The sequence below is a fragment of the Talpa occidentalis genome, unplaced genomic scaffold, assembly GCF_014898055.3.
Source record: "Talpa occidentalis isolate TD23 unplaced genomic scaffold, MPIMG_talOcc4v2.1 talOcc4.17, whole genome shotgun sequence".
Lineage (NCBI taxonomy): Eukaryota > Metazoa > Chordata > Mammalia > Eulipotyphla > Talpidae > Talpa > Talpa occidentalis.
The window spans coordinates 47,517,474-47,537,557 of NW_023601754.1; the positions used below are offsets into that span (position 1 = coordinate 47,517,474).

The 20,084-nt window shown below is 64.0% G+C and overlaps 2 protein-coding genes across 2 annotated transcripts in view; one reads left to right on the top strand and one right to left on the bottom strand.

The window, feature by feature from the left end:
* The window catches only part of SHANK1 (SH3 and multiple ankyrin repeat domains 1), a 49,637-nt gene extending 31,587 nt beyond the window's left edge, over positions 1–18,050 (bottom strand). Inside the window, 9 exon segments of the mRNA XM_037517033.1 lie at positions 3,332–3,448; positions 3,788–3,955; positions 5,667–5,818; positions 5,898–6,006; positions 6,917–6,988; positions 7,285–7,488; positions 7,635–7,932; positions 17,111–17,243; positions 17,945–18,050. Of these exon segments, the coding sequence (XP_037372930.1) occupies positions 3,332–3,448; positions 3,788–3,955; positions 5,667–5,818; positions 5,898–6,006; positions 6,917–6,988; positions 7,285–7,488; positions 7,635–7,889 (1,077 nt within the window). The 5' untranslated portion in view covers positions 7,890–7,932; positions 17,111–17,243; positions 17,945–18,050.
* On the top strand, positions 13,643–17,728 carry CLEC11A (C-type lectin domain containing 11A). Its single transcript, XM_037517103.2, is given in 5 exon segments — positions 13,643–14,033; positions 14,226–14,430; positions 14,713–14,904; positions 15,342–15,638; positions 15,641–17,728. Coding segments are annotated over 5 exon segments (975 nt in total). The 5' UTR covers positions 13,643–13,886; the 3' UTR covers positions 15,775–17,728.
* Positions 18,051–20,084: the final 2,034 nt, after the last annotated feature.

Here is a 20,084-nt window from a genome sequence, read left to right on the forward strand (position 1 = left end):
AGGTCCTCAACCTCTGCGGGGCCGACACTTGGGGAGAGGAGCTCCTGGTACGGGGGTGTCCAGCCGCTTCTGCGGCCTCTGCCACTAGAGGGCAGTCGCGCTCCCCTCCTCAGCCAAGACGGCCAAGAACGTCCTCAGCCTTCGCCTCCAGCCCCCAGGCCGCAGGAGCCTCCAGGCTGAACCCCTGGCCCAGCGTGGGCCCAGCGCAGTCCTCTGAGCTCCCAAAGCTCACCGAGTGGCCAAGCAATTCCACGAGGTGGCCAAGCAATTCACCCTCTCCGCTTTACCTACAAAGGGAGCTCTCAAGGTCAGATGCCCTCACCTGGAAGCTGAGATGTGAACTCAGGTGTGTCTGACTCCCAAATCTTTGCTCTCAGGCACACCCTGCTAGATCCGGATGGAAGGGGGCAACACACCACAGGGACGGCGGGGGCCGAGCAACCTTCTCCATCCAGATCGATGCCTTACTAATGGACCTGGCTCCCTCTCACTCTGGATCAAACCTGTGATCCTGGCCAGGGCCTGCGAGGGTCCCCCGTGTGTCTGCCCTGCCAACCCCTCACCTCCAGCCTCACCAACTCCATCCTCTACCACCTCCCCCTGCTTTTCACACTCCAGCCACACTGGCCTACTTTCTCTCGCAGGCACACTCCTGCCCCAGGACCTTAGCACCTGCTGCTCCCTCTGCTTGGAATTCTCTGCCCTGAGATGTCCACTTGAATTGCTCTCTCACTTCATCAGATATTTGGCTCAAATGCCATCTTTTCTGAGAAGGCCTCACCAACCACCTTGGTAAAATTAATTTGCTGTCCTGTTGCCTGCTTTATCTTTATTTACCAGCTTTTATTTCTATGACACTGTCATGTGCCAGGCATTCCTATAAGCCAGGACCAATTGGTTTTCTTCACGGCACTGTTCCCGTGAAATTGCCTCTCTGGTGCTGTCTGCCTCCCGAGCACCTCTGCCCACTTCACTGTAGGTTGTTCAGAGGCGTGATCCAGCCGAGCCCCCCCACCTCCCAACAGCACTCGGCCCCTAGGAACTATCTAAGGATACAGGTGCTGAATGAGGGAGCCTTCCACCTTTATCTGGGCCTGGCGAAACCCCACCTGGTCTCTCCAGCACCCCCAGGTGCTAATCCAACCAGCATTCACCAGGCACCTCCTGTGCTCATCATTTCTGCCAGGCCAAGCCTCCGAGGATGTTTTCATGGAGTCATCCCACAGGACAGGCTCAGAGAGGGCAAATTCATGCCCAAGGTCACACAGCCAGTTAGTGGAGCAGCCGGGACTCAGACCTGGTCTCCAGATCCTCCTGCTCACCCATGTCTTGCAGCCGCTCTGATTATCCAAGGCACTCATGGACTGCAGAGTCAGCCTGTTGGTTTTCTGGCTGTGAGTGCGCGTGCGTCCCTCCATGCACGTGCTGTTCCCACAACGGGGCGTTCGCTACGCGCCTTTCCCGTATCTGCCTGCCCAGAGCACCACCCTGCAGCTCCACCAGCGCCAGCCTCCGAGAAACCTCGTATTTGCTGTGTCCTCACACTTATCTCACGGTATTGCAATTATTTGTTTACACGTCTGCCTCTCCGCCAGACTGTGAGCTCCCCCCACCCTCCGAGGGCAGGCGCCGTGCGGTGCCTGATTCAGCTCACCTCCTGGCACACAGTAGGTGCCACCCGGCACACACTGGGTGCTCGGGAAAACATGCACGGAAAGGATGAGGAATTCTTTTGTTCCAGTCATTCATTCATCCCTGTGACATCCATGTATGTGGAAGCCAACCCGGGTGAGTGTTTCAAGCTGCTGCATGGTTTGGGGGGAAGGGGAGTGGTACCCAAAGCGGCCGAGCTACCATCCATCCTCCATTCACTCACTCATTCAATAAATAGGACCTGGGGCCTGGAGACAGAGCCATGGTCGGACTCAGCCCCTGCCCCAGATGTGGACCTGACCTTCCCCACCTGAGGCCGGGCAGGCATGCTGGGAGGCCAGGGGAGCAGGCAGTGAGGACATCTGTCAGACCCAGCCCTGGCCCCGTGGGAAGTTTAAAGACCGGGAGGGAACACAAGGGGAGAGAAGCAGAAACAGCAGTGGCACCGCTCATGTGTCCAGGTCCAAGAGCAGGCGAGTGTGGGGCCCCTCGATCCCGACCCATTTCACAGACCACGGGGGTGGGGGTGAGGCTAGTTTCATGGCACAGAAGCGACCGAGTGCTCATCCAACCCAGCAAGAGCTATAGTTCCCGCCCGAGAATTCTTTTCGCCATGTTTGCCTTGTTCAAATGAACGGCGGGGCCTCTCCCGACCGCTCCCAGCCGATTCTGGTAACAATGACAGTAATTGCTGCTATTACAGCTGCCGTATGGGGGGGCCACAACAGACGCTCCTTCACCCCCTTCCATTAGCGGACCTTACTCCCGTTTCAGGGAGGGGAGTGGAGCCCCAGACAGGGGAAGGCCTCTTTTGGGGGACCCTGGTCTATCTGGGGTGGGGATCCTTCCCTCTCTGCCGCTTGCAGGCCTTGAGTCTGCCCATGTTGGGGAGCAGGAGAGACAGAAGCGGGAGGGCGGAGGGGGATGAACGTGGAGCAGACTGCTCCCTGCCACAGGCACCTGCACCGGCAGGACCGGCAGGAGGGCCGCAGCTGTCTGAAAGCCTTCCTGGGGGAGAAGGGGGTGCTGCCGGCTCAGCGGCAGGCCACGGGCCTCATTCTCTCAAGTCCCCACGCCACCCCAAAAAGGACAGGGAGCCGCACTGGGGAGACAGAAGCCCGGAGGGATCTGACCGGCCTTGGGTGGCCTTGAGCACAGGGGGCCACCAGGCCGGGGCCCCAGCCTTCCCAACGCAAGTGGCTGCCACAGCCTGGCTGGGGTGAGACACAAACCCCTGAGCCCGACTGTGTCTCCACTGGGACCTCGAGAACCAGGGAGCCTGGAACAGCTAAAACTCGCCAACGCTCTTGTCCCCTCGGGGGAGGGGGCCGTGGATGGGCTCTCCTCTGTCCCCCCAGCCTGCCCGTCACTGTTATGAGCGGGGACCCGGGAGGTGAGGACCCCCCTCTGAAGACAGTGCTGACTCTGCCCCAACGTCCTTCTCCTGCTGGCCATGCCCGCATGACTGGCCTGTCCCCATCCCAGCCCACGTCCAGACCCAGGGCCCACGTCCAGACCAGGCTCCCCGGGGACCTAGACTCCCCCCGAGACCCAGGACAGCCCCTGATGGTGGGTCTGTCTGTCCTGCACACCACTTTGTCCTCAGCTCCCTGCGCACTGAGTGGATGCATGCATGAAGGGGGCGCTGGGGCAGAGATGGCGCGCGAACTGAACCTACCTTGTTGTAGAGGGCGCAGATGTGCAGGGCCGTGTTCCCCGAGGCGTTCTGGGCGCCGGGCTCAGCCCCGTAGAAGAGCAGGTGTTCCAGGTGCTGAGAGTGGCCCCGCTGGCAGGCCTGGGGAGCACGGGAGCCCAGGGGGCCGGGTCAGACCCTCTCAGCCACGCCCCTGCCTCAGCTCCTCCAGGAAGCATCCGCCCACCTCCCCTCCCGCTTTCCGCCCCCTTCCTACAAAGGGAGCACCCCTCACTCCAAGGCCGGGTGTCTGTGTGGCCCATCGAGAGGGCTCAGGGGCCTTGACCCACCTCAGGGGGATCAGGGCACCCAGTCCCCTGGCCCAAGCCCCCTGAGGATCCTCCTTGGGGGCCCATATGGCTCTCACCCCCTCTCTCTGAGGTCCCCGGCACCTGGCCCCGCAGCCCGCCGCCCAGCTCGGGTCCCGCAGTCGGGGTGCACCTGGTGGATCTCCTGCCAGCCGTTCTCGTCAGCGACACCCAGCTGGGCCCTGTTGTACAGCAGCAGCTCACAGCAGCGGGGGTCGCCCCCCACCATAGCCGTGTGGAACAGAGGGGTCAGCCCCCTGCGGTCCTTGTAGTTGGGGGAGCCCCCGAGGTCCAGGAGTGCCTGGAAGTGGGGGAAAGACAGCTGACAAGCCTGCAGGCACCGGCTTGCATAGAGACAACGGCCAGCAGCGCCAGGAGCCCGGGCCCCACACAGGCCACGGGCAGTCTCAGTCCTGCCTGGATGCCCTTGTGTGACCTTGAGGGGGACGAGTATCCCCACTTCCCCTGGGAAGGACTAGGGGCTGAAAGGATGCCTCCAGGATGCCTCCAGGACACCGATGCCCCTGCCCTGCCCCCTGCGAGGCTTCCCCTGGGTGACTGGAGGACCCAGTGGCTTCAAAGCAGAACCTGCCTGACCCAGAGCTCAGGGTCAGGATGCAGTCGGAGCCCTGGCCAGGCAGATGTTAACAGGGCCCCAAAGACGGAGCATGGAAGGAGGTCTGGAAAGGGCAAATTGGGGTGAAGGCAAGTGGGTCCAGCCTACTGAGCTGGGGGGCCCACTCAGGGGCCGACTCTGGGTGCAGAAGGCTGGGGTGCCGAGCAGTACGGGAGGGACAGTGCTCATGGAGGACAGCCTCTCTGTGCATGACGGAACAGCTAGGGCCCCAACGTGGGTGTTAGGGTGAGCGTGGGGAGTCTTTGCTTTTCCTCAGTTTAATCCCCTGTGACACCAACAGCCCCGTGTGGCTGCTGGCTGCTGGCTGGGCTGGACGCTGGAATGCAGCGGGGGCTGGGGCTGGGGTGAGTGCCTGGGGGTGGGGGTGGGGGGGTGAGGAGCTGCTGGCTCCAGGGCTGTGGGATCCCAAGGCTGTGGGGCCCCAGAGCTGTGGGGCCCTACAGCTGTGAAGCCCAGGGCTGTGGGGCACCTGCTGCCTCTCCCGGTGGCTGGCACCTGACTCCCTTTAGGTTCTTCCAGAGGGAGTTGGAGAAGGGGTGGGCAGAGTCTCAGTCTCTGAGAATGGGGGTGTTAATCCACAGCTGTGGATCTTTGGGGGCTGCCCAGCCCGATGTGAGTGCAAGGTGGAGTCTAGGCCTCGGGCAGCAGGCTGTAAGTCTTAAAACGCCCAGTGTGAACCAACGCCAGGTGTGTAGTCTGTGGGTTACAGGGCTTATGTGTCAGGGAAGACACGTTGCAGGCACTGTGCTGGGGAGCAGGGGGAGGGCCCTGGAGGGTGGGGGTGCATGAGGGCCGCTGTCTAGGGGCTGCTTTCAGGGTATGTGCAGGTGGGCATACCTAGGGTGCAACAAGGGGCTCTCTGGATATTTAAGGGGCCCAAGGAGGGTCCCTGGCTCCGGAGGCGAGCGGGAAGGCTGAGCTAGCTGGGGCGGGAAGTTCCGGTCATCGGGACAGGAGTGAGGGCAGGAGAAGGGTCTCGGGGACAGTCACTGGAGCTGACCAGGGGCCACAATCGTGGGGCTCCTGAGGGTCTCGGCCCAGGGGAGGGAGCGGCAGTGGTGGCCATGTATCTGCATCCATAGACGGGTCTCGTCTCATCTCGGGGGCGTGAAAAGGGGCTATTTTAACAAAAACCAAAGAACTGGGGTTTGAAAAAGAGCAACAGGGAAACACGAGAAGCGTCTGAGGACAGAGCAGGGGCGACATCCTTGCGTGGACATGGCAGGGGCATCTAGGAGGGTCCCAGGGCAGGGTGGGGCAACGGGAGAAGGAGGGTGGAGGAGGGTGGAGGAAGGCACTCCTGGGGGTGCGGCCGGGTGGCGGGAAGCCAGCCACTGGGTCTCCGAGCTGCGGGGGGCCCGGAGGCACGGCTCACCGTGAGGGCCAGGCAGTGCCGGGCGCAGGCGGCCTTGTGCAGGGCGGTCATGCCGTCCCGGGCCCGGAAGTCGATGTGCGCGCCGCCCAGGCACAGCGTCCGGATCACCTCCACGGAGCCTTCCGTCTGGGCAGCCAGCGTCAGGGGGGTCTCTGGGGCGGGAGAGGCTGGTCATGCACGCCTTGGGACTTGGCTCCCCAGCTCTCCCAGAGCTCCCGGGCCCCCGCCTACCTCCTGAGTCGGAGTCATGATAATTGGGGTCCAGCCCCTTGTCCAGCAGCCGTGCCACCTTGTCAGACGTCCCGAGCTGCACGTACTCCAGGAATCTCTTCAGCCCCGTCTGGGCAGGGACAAGAGAGACAAGTCAGGCCGGGGGGACAGCGGGGTAGAAAATGGCCCTGCCATCCCGTCATGGCTGGCCTGGGGGGGTCTGTCCATCGCTTCGAGGTTCTCGTTCATGGCGTCCATCTTTTACCCCTGTGGTTTCAGGCGCAACGAGTAACCCGTGCAAAAGTTACGAATGACGGTGTTCATTCACATTTGGGGGGTGCTGAGTCTTTCACATTCAGCATGGCGGCTGGGTGGGGACCCACCACCCTGGGGGGTCATACTGGCTGGTGGCTCCAGCAGGGGGTGGAGACAGGTCTGGAGGGGTGGAAGAGTGGGGGGAAGAGCAAGACCAGGCCGTGGTGGGGTGGGGGCTGGGGATGAGGAGGTCCAGAAGGCTTTCTCCCCAAGTGCCCAGAATCCTTCGCCCCCAAGGATGCAGAGTTTGCAGACTGGATAGCAAGGTCCCAAGAGGACATGGGGGTGGGGCCATCCCTGGATGCGGGTGAGATTTAGGCTATGGGATCGAGGAGCCCCAGCCCCTCCGTAGCACAAGGGGAATCACAGTCACAGGCCATGGGAGGGGCAGCAGAGAGTTCTGAGTGGACAGCGGGACCCAGGAGATGAGAAAGTAGCCTCCGAGGATGAAGGAAGAGGGAGCCGGGTGAAAGTGGTGCGGGCCTGGGTAGAGAAACGGGGGGCGAGGGGCGACAGGGACAGTTAGGAGGGGCCAGGTGCAGTTAGCGCAGCATGTCCCAGACATGACACAGCACATTCGGGGACCCTGAACAAGGAAGCGGAACATGAGGACGCTGGGCCGTGGTGGGAGAGGAGGTGGCAGGTGGGGTTCTGGGGCTGGCATCCCAGGAGTGGGTGCCATGGGGCGGGGTGGGGGGCGGTGGCGAGCATGGCAGGGGGCTCACCTTCGTGTGCAGCTTTGCCAGCTGCTTCTCATCCAGGTTGGTCTGTTTGTAAACGCGGGTCTTGTAGCGAAACTGAGGCCCGGGCCGGGATGAGCGGACACAGAAGCACAGAGTCAGGGGCCTGGGAGGAGGCTGGGGTACGGGCTGGGGCCAGCTCACGGTCGGGGTAGAGAGGACCCTGAATCCTGACTGGCTGGGTGGGGGATCCTGGGCCGAGACCTGCCCGGTTTGCCGTGCCTTGCCCAGTGGGCAGCACTGACCCTGACTGGGGGTCTGGAGGCGGCCCCTGGGTCCTCCCTCCTTGGGGTCTGGACTGGGAGAGCGGGCAGGGATAGACGCGTGTGGGGACAGGCTGCCGCAGGCCTCACCTCCAGGTAGGGCACCCCCTTCTCGAAGGACTGGGGGTACTCCCGCAGCAGGCGCTCCTCCTCCAGGAAGTTGGCGTCGCGGCCCGAGGTGGCGGGCTGGAACAGGCCATAGTTGAGCACGTCCTGCAGGCTCTCGCTCAGGGCGCAGAGCACCTGCTGCTTGGCCGTCCAGATGGTGGCATCGGGGTTGAAGCGCAGGCATTTCTGGGGGGGAGGGGACAGGGAGGAGCCTGAGGGGGCTGGGGATGAAGGTGGGGGTGACTCTGGGACAAGTGGGCATCTCAGGAGGCACCCAGGACCTGGACGCGGCGCCCAGGCGCAGGGCCCCCCAGGCTGGGGCGCCCACTCACTGTCTGGTGCAGGTCGGGGATGCCGATCCTGAAGACCATCATGCTGAAGTGGGCGTCGTCCGGGACAGACATGGAGCGGCCCTGGAGGCCTCGGATGGAGGCCAGGCTACCAGGTGTCCCGCTGCCCCGGCCCCGGGTCCCCCGGAGGCCTCTCCCTGGCCCGTCTGGGGAGCTGTCGGACTCCGAGCCGCCCTCGGGACACTCGCTGGCGCTGTGTCGCTCCTCGTCCTCGCTTGTGGCGGGGCTGTGGGTCATCGTGGGGCCACGGGGCGACGGGGGACGGCAGCATCACAGGCGGCTGCGGGGTCAGGGCGGCCATCAGACCAGGGGGCCAGGCCCCCTCGCAGGCCACGGGCACCAGCAGGGCACCAGCGGTCAAGGGCAGCAGCCCCACACTGCCCAACAGGCAGGCGGCCGGACACACCCCTGGACGTGCCTGCTGGGCACCGCGCACGCCCCGCTTCCCACGCGTCTCCTTCCCTGCCCTTGGCCCTGCTCGCGGCCCCCGCCCCTCCTGCGTCCCACTTTGCCGCTGACCCAGCGTGCCGGTGTCCCAGAAACCGCAGAATCACCGCGGGAGCTAGTGGCCCACTTTGCCGGGCCACGGAAAATGCAGCTAAAATTAGCTGAGGACAGACAGGTGGGCCGCTCCAGCGGCACCCTGCCCTCCTGGCCCCGGCCTGGCCCCTCAACCAGGGCCGCCACCTTCCCAGGAGAGCTGGAGGGAGGGCTGAGATGTAGTAAGGGGGAGCGGGTGCCAGTGAGCCAGGGCGGCAGAGCAGGGAGCCACGTGGTGGCCGGGACGGGTGGAGCTGGTGCCTTGGTGTGGCGGGCGAGGTGTGCGGAGGGTGCTGGACACAGAGGCCCAGGGGAGACGGGGATGTCGTGGGGGAGGGCACCCCCCTCCCCGTGGGACGGTCCCCAAGAGAACCACAGAGGTGGCCCAGGCAGGCTGCTGGGGGATCTGAGAGTGAGTGTGGGTGGTGGGAGAGGCAGACCCTGGGGGACAGGAGTGGGGTGTCCGGGGTGCACCCGAGGTGGCCGTGGACGACCCGTGGGCGCACCTGAGGGCGGGCCCTGCAGGGCGGGTGGACTGGCAGGCACAGCCTGGCCTGGTGGTTCCAACGTGAGGGGGAACGGGGGACTGCTGGGAGGCAGGTGAAGAAGTGGGGTGAGGGCTGGGGGCCTGGGAAGGGAGGGCCGCGCCAGCTCCCCACTATTCTTGTCTCTGGAGGTGGCCTTCTAAGAGTGGGTCCCGAAAGAGGGCTGCCTCCCTCATCCTCTCCCCCACTCCCACCCCAGCACCGGAAACCAGAATGTCTGGTCTGGTCCCTCCCCCCCACACCAGGCCCGGCTCCTGCACCGTTGCCATGGAGATGGGAAGCAGTGGAGGGTACTGCTGACTTTGGGGGAGTGGGGATGGGCTGGGGGGTTGGGGAGGGAAGGCAAAATGTGCATGGGGGGAGGACAGTTCCAAGAGCTTTGGGTAATGGAGCCTCTAACCACCCACCGGCCAGCTCCCCCGCCCCCCTGGGCGGCCCCGGCTTCAGCCTTCACCCCCTTCAGGTACCCAGCAGCGCCGCCCCACCCTGCCCTCGGCGGAGACCCCGGCCCCTCCCTCCTCCGGGCGGGAGGCCACCTCCCCCCTCCGGACAGGGGGCCCGGCAGCCACTCCCCCTCCGTTGACCCTGGCTGACCCCCAGCCTCCACCGGGCACTCGAAGGGTGGCAAGTGGGGTGCAAGAGGGCTGGTCCCGGCCTCCCGCGCGAGCGGCGCCCCCAGCCCCCGGCCGGCTGCAGCCCCTCCCCCTCGGGCCGCGGGAGGGAGCGGGCACACTCCGCCGGGGCGGCATGAATCAAACGCTCCGCGGCTAAGAATAGCTGGCACGCAGCTGGTACCGAGACGGGCTGAGGAATCGGCGGGGGGGGCGCGGAGAAGGGGAAAGAGGGGGTGCCCTGGGAGGCTGCGGGGGGACGGGGGGCGGCCGGCGTGGCCGAGGGCCGGCCCGGGAGAATGAATGGAGGCGGGGAGCGGCGGGGGGCGGCGGGGAGAGGGGGGCGGGGAGCTGGCGGGGGAGAGCCCCGGGCCGGGGCGGGGGGCGGGGGCACCCGGGAGCGGACTCGGGGGCGGGAGCCGAGGGGGCGCGCCGGCCGGTGCAGCGGGGACGGGAGACGGGGTGGGGACCGGGGCGCCTGCCAAGGGGTGGGAGGGACTGGAGGGGCTGGGAGGGAGAGGCAGCTCCCGCGGGGCTCCGGGGCCGGGGCGGCCCGGCCTAGACCCCCGCGCCGGCGGGAAGCGGGCCGGGCCGGGCCGGGCGGGCGGGCGGGCGGCGGGGGCGGGGGAGTGGCCGCGCGGGGCCGGGAGGCGGGTGCGGCGACCCGGCCCTCGGCTCGCGAGCGCGGGTTCGGGCGTGGGGCTCCGCTGGCGGGGGGTGGGGGCGCCTCCTCCCCCAAGTCCGCGATCTGGGACGGGGCACCGGGGACCGGGGCGTAACCCAATTTGGCGTCGCCCGGGGCAACGCTCCCTCCTCACCCCCACGGCGCCCCCGGGCCCCGAGCCCGGCGCGCGGCCAAGGACGTCCGGGGCGCCCCCGCCCCCCCCGCCGCCCGGCCCCGCGGCCCCCCGACGCCCGGGCGCGCGCCCCTTACCTGCCTGGCGGGGCTGCTGAGTCCCGGTCGGCGGCGCCCGCGGCCCCTCCCCCTCCCCCCACCCCCCACCCCCCCGGAGACGGGGGACCCTCAGGCCATGCCCCACCGCCCCGGAGGGCGAGCGGGCCCGGGGAGGGGGCGGGCGGGGGCCGGGGGGAGGGCGGGGGGCCGAGGACCTCACCCCCCCGCGGGCCGGGCCCGGCCATCCGCAGAGCGCCCCCCTTCCGCCGCGGCCGCGGCCCCTCCTCGCTCGCCCGCCCCCGGCTCGGCCCGCGGCTCCCGGCTCCGCGCGCCGCCGGCTCGGCCGCCTCCTCTCCTCGGGCCGCCGCCGCCGCCCGCTCCGCGCCTCCTCTGCCTCGCGGCTCGCTCCTCGCGCTCGCCGGCTCTCCGCGCCCCGTCTCTCCTCGCTCCCTCCCTCGCTCCCTCCCGCCCCTCCCTCCGCCCTCTCCCCTCCCTCCGGGAGCCGGCAGAGGAGACATCGCCCCTCCCCGCGCCCCCAAACCTCGCCCATCCCCCCCGCCGGCTCCGCCCCTCCCCTCCCTCCCCTCCCCTCCCCTCCCCCACTCCTCTTCGTCACCCGATCCCCAACTCTGACTCCACCCCTGCTCGCCCCCATGCCCCAAAGACGGGGCGCCGCCCCCCCAGGGTAGCCCTCGGGCGGGCACACACACCAAGACCGCTCCTTCCCCGGGGCTCCCCACCCGCTCTGCGCACAGTAGGTTGCAGTCAGTATTTGCTGGGAGACGCTACACCCCCAAACTGGATTGTGAGAGCTACAGATTTCTGCTCTGTCCCCCCAAATAGAGGCTCTCTGTCTCTCTGTCTCGGTCTGTCTGTCTCTCTCCTTTCCCAAGCCCAGGTGCTTGGAGTCTCCCTGGCAGGTGCAGACCTGGCCCCAGACTCGCTCTCCGGGCAGGTGCCCCCGAAATGCTACTCCTGCCTACCTGAGTGTGCATTCCCCCAACATGGACATACCACACCCGCGTGTGAGCACTGGCAGCGCACACCTGGGCGTGCATGCTCAGCTGACCAGCTCCCACTCCAGCCCCAGACACACACCACTGCTGGGAGGGTGTGCGCGCCCCCGGCCCCCAACAGGTGTGCACACCCATTCAGAAACCCCTGCAGCTCCCGGCTCCCACGGTGACACTCACTGCCTAGCGTCTTACACACGCCCTGCGTGCTCCGCTCTCTTCTGGATTAACTCCCCAACTTCTCGCACCGACAGTGGGTGAGGGGTGTTCACCAGCCCCTTCTCCAGAGGCAGAGCCCGAGGCACAGAGAGGCTGAGCAACTTGCCCTAGGTCGCCCAGCCGTAGAGGGGAGGTGCCGGGTCGGGTCCAGTCTCCACAGGACTGTTGCTCACCCCAGTGCACCAGAGTGGCCCCATGTCCAGCATCACCCACTGGACGCAGCCGGCTGTCTCTTCTCAGCCCGGGGCTGGTGCTGGACCCCCCCCCCACAAAGAAAGGTCCCATGGGTGGCCTGAGGGCACTGAAGAGTACCCCAGGCTCCCAGCCTTCTCCTGGCCCGCAGCCCCAGCCCGCAGCTCCAGCCCGCAGCTGCGCGGCTGTGCTAAGCAGCAGCTGGGAGCAGCTCCAGCTCCTGCTCTCCAGGTCACCAGCCCAGGAGCCAGGGCCCCCGGACCACCCCCCCCCCCAGCATACCAACCGGCCCAGGTGGCCAGCAGCTGGGCCCTGGGAGAGTGCAGGTGTCCGCGTGACAGGCTGCGCACCCCTCACCAGCTTCCAAGGCCTTCATGGCCAGCTGTAGCATCTCTATCTATGAGGGGGTGCTGGCACCTGAGAGGCCAAGGCTGACCCCCGAGAACAGCCAGCCCAAGGTCACACTGCCCTCTGCTTTCTTGGAAAATGGAAGGCTGGGGGCGCTCTTTTTCGAGGCCCCTCCTGGGGCTCCCAGCCGCAGAGGCACATGCCCTGCTTTTGCTGAGCGGCGCCTGGGCCAGGTGCCTCCAGCAGACTGTGCTGTCCCCCGCCTGGGCCTCGATTTCCTGCCTTGCAGAGTGGGCCCTGGGAGCCTGGCTGCTGAGCCCCGCGGTCTTTGGCACAACCAGCCAGGCTCACGGGCCTGGCAGAGTGGACCTGGCCCGGCCTCCTGCTACCTGGCCCCTGCAGCCTCACTCCCACAACTCTAGCTGCCCCCCATGCCCCTCAGTCCCTGCCTCAGGGAACTGGCAGTGACCCCAGATTTGAAGGTCAAGCCTGCAGGTGTCTGCCGGGCCACTGCCACACCGGGAACAGCTTGCGTTCTCACGCACAGATGGTGTGAGCACCTACTATGTGCTACTTCGTCTAGCTCTGGGGTTCCAGTGGGCTAGTATTCCTGCCTTTACAGTGGGAGACAGAGCAGAAGCGAGTCCCCACACACGCTAGGCCACACCAAGGAGGTACAACGGGGTGTTTACCAGAGGGCGTGCGAGAGGCTGGTTTCTTTGGACAAGACCATCCTCTCCGAGCTGGAACCTCCAGAGAGAAGGAGGAGGGAGACTTCCAGAAAGAGGGAAAGGCTGGTAAGAGCCAAGAGGCCAGGGTGGCTGGACCCTGGCGAGGGAGAGGGGGGCAGGAGCCGGTGGGGGTGCCTTCTCAGTCCCCAGCAGGGCAGTGGAATGGAGAAAAGGGCTTGGCTGCCCTCCTGCATCTTATGGGAAGCCGCGGAGCAGGGGAGTGGGGAGTGACGTGATCTGATTTACGGTTTGGAAGCCTTGCTGCGGCAAGCAGTGTGGATTGGAGGGGCGCAGGAGGAGGGGGGGCAGGGAGGAGGCCGCTGCAGTGGTCTGGGCCAGACAGACGAGGCACCTTGTCGACAGCCCTGCACTCTCGCCCAGCCCGGCCTCCGTCCACTCTGCCTTCTGCCTGCTGGTCTGCGAGCAGCCCCAAGCCCAGGGCTTGCCAGAGGCTGCCCGAAAAGTACAGCCCATGAATCCTGGGGTCCCACCGGCCAGGGTGCACACACACACACACTCTTTGCCCATGTCCTCATGGATGGACAGCACACATATTCCCTGGCATCTTGGAGCAAGGGCTTGGAGGGCAGGGATGAGAGATGGGGGGAATGGGAGGCACCCCAGAGTCTCAATGGTGGGAGGGCCACCCCCAGTAGGCGAGGAGGGGGCGATGGTGGCCACAGGGGAGTGACACACTGGGACTCCTCTCTGGAGGAAAGGCAGGGGAGGCCAGGGGGGCCGGCCAGGCTCCAGCCACCCCCGAGGGTGTTCCTGGGCAGAGGCTGTGTTCCCAGGCCCCTAGGAGTCTGAGGGTAGGGGTCACCCTCTTCTTGACCACCGGTACTTTCAGGGAAGGCAAAAGGAAGGAGCAGAGCGGAAGCGAGCTCTGGAAAGTGGAAGGGGGGGGGTGCAGGAGACCCAAGGCGGGATCCAGGCTTTGGAACGTTGGAGGTTTCCGGCCACAGAGGCAGGGCCTCCGGGGAGCCAAGAAGGGCGGGGAGACACACACAGGCGGGCAGAGACCTCCAGACCACAGAGACCGAGCGGGGGAGAGGGACGGCGGACAGGGGCGATTGGGCTGCACAGAGCCAGCCCCGGGTGCCTCCTGCCTGCAGACTTGGGTGCTGTGAGCCCAACCTCATGCAGGCAGCCTGGTTTCTTGGGGCCTTGGTGGTCCCCCAGCTTCTGGGCTTGGGCCATGGGGCCCGGGGAGCCGAGAGGGAGTGGGAGGGGACCTGGGGAGGCGCCCAGGAGGAAGAGCGTGACAGGGAGGCATTGATGCTGAAGGTAAGTTGGGGGAGCTGGGTTGGGGAGCATGGTATCCTTGGGTCAGAGAAATGGGCAGAGGTGTGAAAGGGATGGGGTGTTGGTTGGGAGAAAGGATTCAGGGGCATAAGCCAGCTGAGGAGAGGCTTGGCTGGAGAGCTGGGAGTCAGACAGGGCTCCAGGCTGGCCCTGGCCACCCCTCTCCCGCCTCAGCATTTGCAGGAGGCCCTGGGGCTGCCAGACAGGAGGCAGGATGAGAATCCAGAAGGAACCCCTGAAGACAAAGAAGACTGGTGGACTGAGGAGGCAGGCCAGGCGGAGGAAGAGACGGAAGCCACACCACTACTCTCCTCCAGCCCCAGCCCCTCTGCCACCCCCAGCCCCACCCCCACCCCTGAGGACGTGGTTACTTATATCTGTGAGTAATCCTTAGCTGGGCGCTCTCCCCGACCCCACCATGAGCCATCATTACACTGTTCCCGGCCTTTCAGGAGCCCTTCACCCACCCCCTAATTCCCACCCCCACAAGTCCTGGGTCCTGGGCCTTGCCTCCCAAGAGCCTCCGGGCCATGGGCCCAGATCTTGACCTGAGCGCCCCCCACTCCGCCTCCAGGAGCCCTAGGTCCACTTTCTCCAGGTTTTCGGGTCCCTGGCCCCACCCCCAGAGTCCCAGTCCAGCGTGCGCCCTGTCCGTCCGCAGTGGGCCGCCTGGCCGGCCTGGACGCCGGTCTGCACCAGCTGCATGTCCGACTGCACGCGCTGGACACCCGCGTGGTCGAGCTGACCCGGGGGCTGCGGCAGCTGCGGGAAGCGGCGGGCGACACCCGCGACGCCGTGCAAGCCCTGCAAGAGGCGCAGAGCCGCGCCGAGCGCGAGCATGGCCGCTTAGAGGGTGAGCACGCACCTCGCGGGGTGGACAAGTGGGGCGATTCTGCACAGGTGCAGGATTGGTGGGGGGGAGGAGCCCAGGGAGGTCTGAGGACAGGCGAGGACCTGGGTGTCAGGGGAGGGGATCCGGGACATTTGGGGGTGCGCTGGCAGAAGGAGGGACTAGAATAGCCCGGAGGGTGACTGCGGGGGGCAGTCGGGTAGAGTGCGAAGCCCCGCGCCCACCTGGCAATTGGGTTGACCCCCCCACCTGGCCGCGCCACGCCCTCTCAGTCTCTTCCCTACTGCCTGGCCCCGCCCCCGGCGGCCCTGGCTCTCCACCTCCCTGTAGTTCTGACCCCGCCTCCTCCCAGCCCCGCCCCGCGGCTCTAGCCCCGCCCCAGACTAGAGCCCCGCCCCCAGCCCTGAACCCGTCTTTGCCCCGCCCCGCCCCGCCCCCAGGCTGCCTGAAGGGGTTGCGCCTAGGTCACAAGTGCTTCCTGCTCTCGCGCGACTTCGAGGCGCAGGCGGCGGCGCAGGCGCGCTGCGTGGCGCGGGGCGGGAGCCTGGCACAGCCGGCCGACCGCCAGCAGATGGACGCGCTGGCCCGCTACCTGCGCGCGGCGCTCGCGCCCTACAACTGGCCGGTGTGGCTGGGCGTGCACGACCGGCGCGCCGAGGGCCTCTACCTCTTCGAGAACGGCCAGCGCGTGTCCTTCTTCGCCTGGCACCGCGCGCCCAGCCCCGAGCCCGGCCCACGCTGCACCCGCTGAGCCCCAGCCAGCCCAACGGCGGCGCGCTGGAGAACTGCGTGGCGCAGGCCTCGGACGACGGCTCCTGGTGGGACCACGACTGCGAGCGGCGCCTCTACTACGTGTGCGAGTTCCCGTTCTAGCGGGCCGGCCCGCGGCAGTCCGTCCCACCCCCCGCCCTAGGTCTGGGCCACGCGTCCTGCGGGAACGCGCCCCCGCCCTGCCTCGGGTGAAGGTGTGTCCCCCAGGCTGGGCGTCGACCCCGGAGGTGGGGGGGGGGGCTCCTGCGGGACCAGGATCCCTGCCTTGCCTGTCTTTCCTGGCAGCGGGGGGCACCAGGCAAGGACCCGCTCCAATAAAGCCTTCCGGGACCTTGAGCTAACTGTGGACACCCTTTTGACCTTTATCTCCCTAGTGGGCAGCCGCCAAGGGCAAGCCCCTGGCCGTTGGGCCAGCCCTGTCCCGCCTTTACAGGTATTCCCGGTGATGGGCAACACAGGTGGATGTGTCCACACAGCCATCCATCCCCCCTGTGCACAGAAGCCCTGAGCGTGCACTTGCTGATAACGCCTCCACCCCCATGGGGCCTCAGCTCTCAGCCTTTGGGGCCCAGGGCCTGTCAGTCATCGTTCCACGTTTTGGCCTTGGTCTAAGAGATGGGGGAAAACCCAAAGGAGCAAAAGGCTCTGGCAAGTCCTGCAAGAAAGACCCCACAGTTTTGTTCAGTGTCTCCCAAACTTGATTCACCATCCACAGTGTTTCATGAAACATCAGGCTGTCCCCCACCCCAGGGGCATTGCTCAGACCCACATGGACCTATGCAGCCTGGAAGCTTAGTTTCCTCAGTGTTCTACGCGCTGCCTGTGAGGCCATGCGCCAGTCCCTTCCCTGCCTGAGCCCCAGTTTCTGCATCTGAACATGAGCGCAATCACCCCTAACAAGTATGACTCTGGGATACCCCCAGGTGCTCAGAAAGTGAGTCTATGGGAAGTGTCTGAAGAGCCACGTGCTCCCTTTCCTTCCCCACCATCCTCCATACCTTTATCCCTTGGGCCAGCCTGGCACCGTGGGGACAGTCCTCTTTGGGGGGGCACTCTTCATGGAATCATGTCAGGGTCTCCCCCAATACAGGGATCACGGCCTTGCCTCCTCATGCGGAGTCCAGGAACTGGAACATGACCTGGCCTTACAGCTCTATCCCTCCCCCCTCAGCTGTGGCACCATCTGTGTGACCCTTCCACGGGCCACCTGTCACCTGGCTGTCACCTGCCTAGGCAGAGGAACGCCACCCCTCCCTCCCTGCGAGAGCCATTTTTCAACCTCCTTGCTAACCCCAATGGAATGTACAGAAGGCTAGATGGGGTGGGTGTGGCCTGGGGGTTTGATCCTGGCACAGAAGATCTTACTCAAAATGTTTGTACAGAAGGGGAGACAGTGGGGTGTGGCCTGGGGGCTTGATGCTGGCACGGAAGAACTTACTCAAAATGTGTGCAGCTCCGAGCTTGTTTCTGGCCTGTGGGCAGCAGGATGTAGGGCAGCCGAAGGGCTGAGGAGGCGAACAGCCATCAGCCTCTGTGACTGCTGGGCAGGGGCCGCTCTCATAGCCCATCCTCTGGAAAGTTAGCAGGCAAGTGGCGGTCACCTGGGGCCCGACCTAAATGGCCCTCGTTCTAACCCCTTCTGGGACTTTACCCACTGGGCCAGCCTGAGCAAGTCTCCTCATCCAGCCCCAGTCAGCCACACTGGGGCACCCTTTCTGGGCAGGGCTGGGTATGGCCCAGCTCGTGTCCCCCACATGCTCTGGAACGTGGAGGGGTGAATGGGGGGTGTGAGGGGGGCTCTGCATGAAGGAAGAGCCTGTGCAGGGACTTGCTGAGAGGCCTGGGTGTCCCCTACACGCTTCAGGCGCCTCAGGGCTCCCACAGGGTGCACCCACTGGGGCCCTCCGGGTTCCCCGGCACACACACCCTCCCATCCCTCTCAGGACCACTGTGTGGTCAACGTCCATCTCCTGACAGGGACAAAGTTGTGAGCACTTTGGGGGGTGGAGGTCATTTGAAAGGACTGTTTATGCCTCAGTTCACCTGCACCCTGCGTTCTGGGCAAATTCCTGGTCTCAGGACTGCCTGTGGGAACCCTGTCTCCTCCCTCAAGGACTCCCTCCCACCCCGCCCTCCGCCTCCCCGACTCTCCAGGACCAGCGTTGGCCATTGCGCGCTCTCTGACTCTACAACGAGGCCTTCGGCTTACACCTTAGCACCTCGGAAGGGAGAAGGCCTCGGGAAGGTGTTGTGGGTCAGTGTGTTGAGTTACCCCAGGAAATGGTGGAGGAAGCGAGCGAGGCGAGGCCTGCGGTCACTCAGCTGAAAGAAGCGCCAGGGGCGACTCAGACCTGCCAGGACTACAAATCCCAGGGGGCCGAGCGGCCGGCTCGCTCCCGCCTTCCAAGAAATACGTTCCCAACAGCCACAGGGCGCCGCAAGAAAGTCCTTTTGCAAGCCCCACCCCCCTCCTCCACGTGGGGCTCGCCTACATTTCCCAGCAAGCCTGAGCACCACGCCCTTCGGGGTAGGGTCGAAGATCGTCAATCTCCAATCAGAGCTCAAACCCTTCGGGTCTCGCCCCGAGGTATTTTGGGAAATGTAGTCCGGTGGCGCGTTAACGGGTAGGAAAACCCAAAGCCATTGCTCACGTTCGCTGAGATTTAGACTCTAATCCGCGCTCTGATGTTTCAGGTGAGAGTTTTTCAAAACATGGGTGAATCTTCACGGGTGGAGAATAACCATTTTTTAAAGTGAAATGAGTTCATAGACAACATTAGAATATATAGACAATGGGAAGAAATACTTTTCAAAATCTGAGTTCCTTGCTGAATACAAAATACGACATAAAAATCCTTCCTTTGCCTGGAGAAAGATTGCTAAGCACTGTTCCAAAACAACTTAGCTTCTTAAAAAAAATCACACACACAACTTTTTATTTGTAATAATTACAGACAACATGCACAAATACAGGTTGTGTTTTGTATTTGTATGTATACCCTTTACCAAATGTATCTATTAGTGCTTTAGCATTATCATTATCTGTCTGTCCAGCCACCCACCCTTCCTTCCCACCCAGGGACAATTCAAAGTCAGGTGCACTGGCCTGTTGCATTGAAGACCACACCCCAGAGGAGGAACTGTTTTCAAGTTACAGGATTTGGAAAAGAGAGGAAATTTGGTGACATTCAAGTCAAATCGTGTTTTGATAGCTTCAGAGCAAAGCAGGGAGGTGTATAAATGAATCCGCACTGGGTCTGGACTGCAAAATGCACTCAGGGTCCTGTTTCTTTGGAAATGGGAAAGTTAAGATGAACATGACATGTTGTACCCACAAACTCTAGCTAAAGCTCTGCACCAAGCCTGGAAATTGATACTTCCTGCCGGTGTCTTCCAGGCAAAGTTTCCTCAAGTCTGTGATTTCTTTCTCTTGGTAAGACAGCAGTAGTCCCTCACAGAGAGGGCTGATGGGACCTTAACAGCTGTGTATCCCTGGGAGAAACATTGCCGTTTAACCTTGCAGCTGGCTTTATTCATGTGCACGGCTGGATGGTGGGGCAGATTTTTGCTGTCCTGCTTTTCATTTCTCAGTATAAACGTAGCTTCTGAGACATTTAAGGGTAAGTGACCCATATCATGGCCCCAGATCCGTAAATACTTCAGTGTGTATTTCCTAAGAATAGAGGTAGGTTCTTACATAACCACAGCAGTCATCCCCGGTCAATGTTTCCTGAAACGACACTATGATTAGATTTGCTGGTGCTATCCCCAGGTGTTCAGCTGACCCGGAAGCAGTCCTTCATAGCCTTCCTCCCTCCAGATCAGGATCTAGTGTGCAGTCAGGTATTGCACTGAGTTTTCGTGTCTCCTTTAATCTGGAACATTTCCATATAAATAATAATCGACCTTTTGAAAGAACAACACGCCCCACTTTTCTTCAAAAAAAAAAAAAGAATTTCCTGACTTGCATTGCCTAGTGGCCAACTTCATACACATTCTCCTGGCATACAGGTGCTGAGGATGCCCTCTTTTTAGGGAAACTTGCAAGGAAGGTGCAACGCATAGAGGGGTGTGCTCGGTTTGAAGTCATTTTTCCATTGTCAGAGGATCACTTTGAACCTGCCTCCTGGCTTCTCAAGCTTTTTCCTGTGCCGGCCCCTGGTCGTCATTCATGTATTTGAACCACCTCTCTGCTCCAGTTCCCAGGCCAGCGGCAGGGTTTTCCTCTTCAAAGCTGGGATGGTTTGTGTGAGCTGGGCCAGATGGCAGGAAATTCTTGTGGGGGGGGCAAGTTCTCTCCCCTTCTCAATCTCTCTTTGCACCTAGTCCAAACCCAACTGGCCATGTGGGTCAGCTCCCTGGCTGGGGATCGAACTTATGCCTCAGTGGCCAGCGATAGCTTGATAGCACTG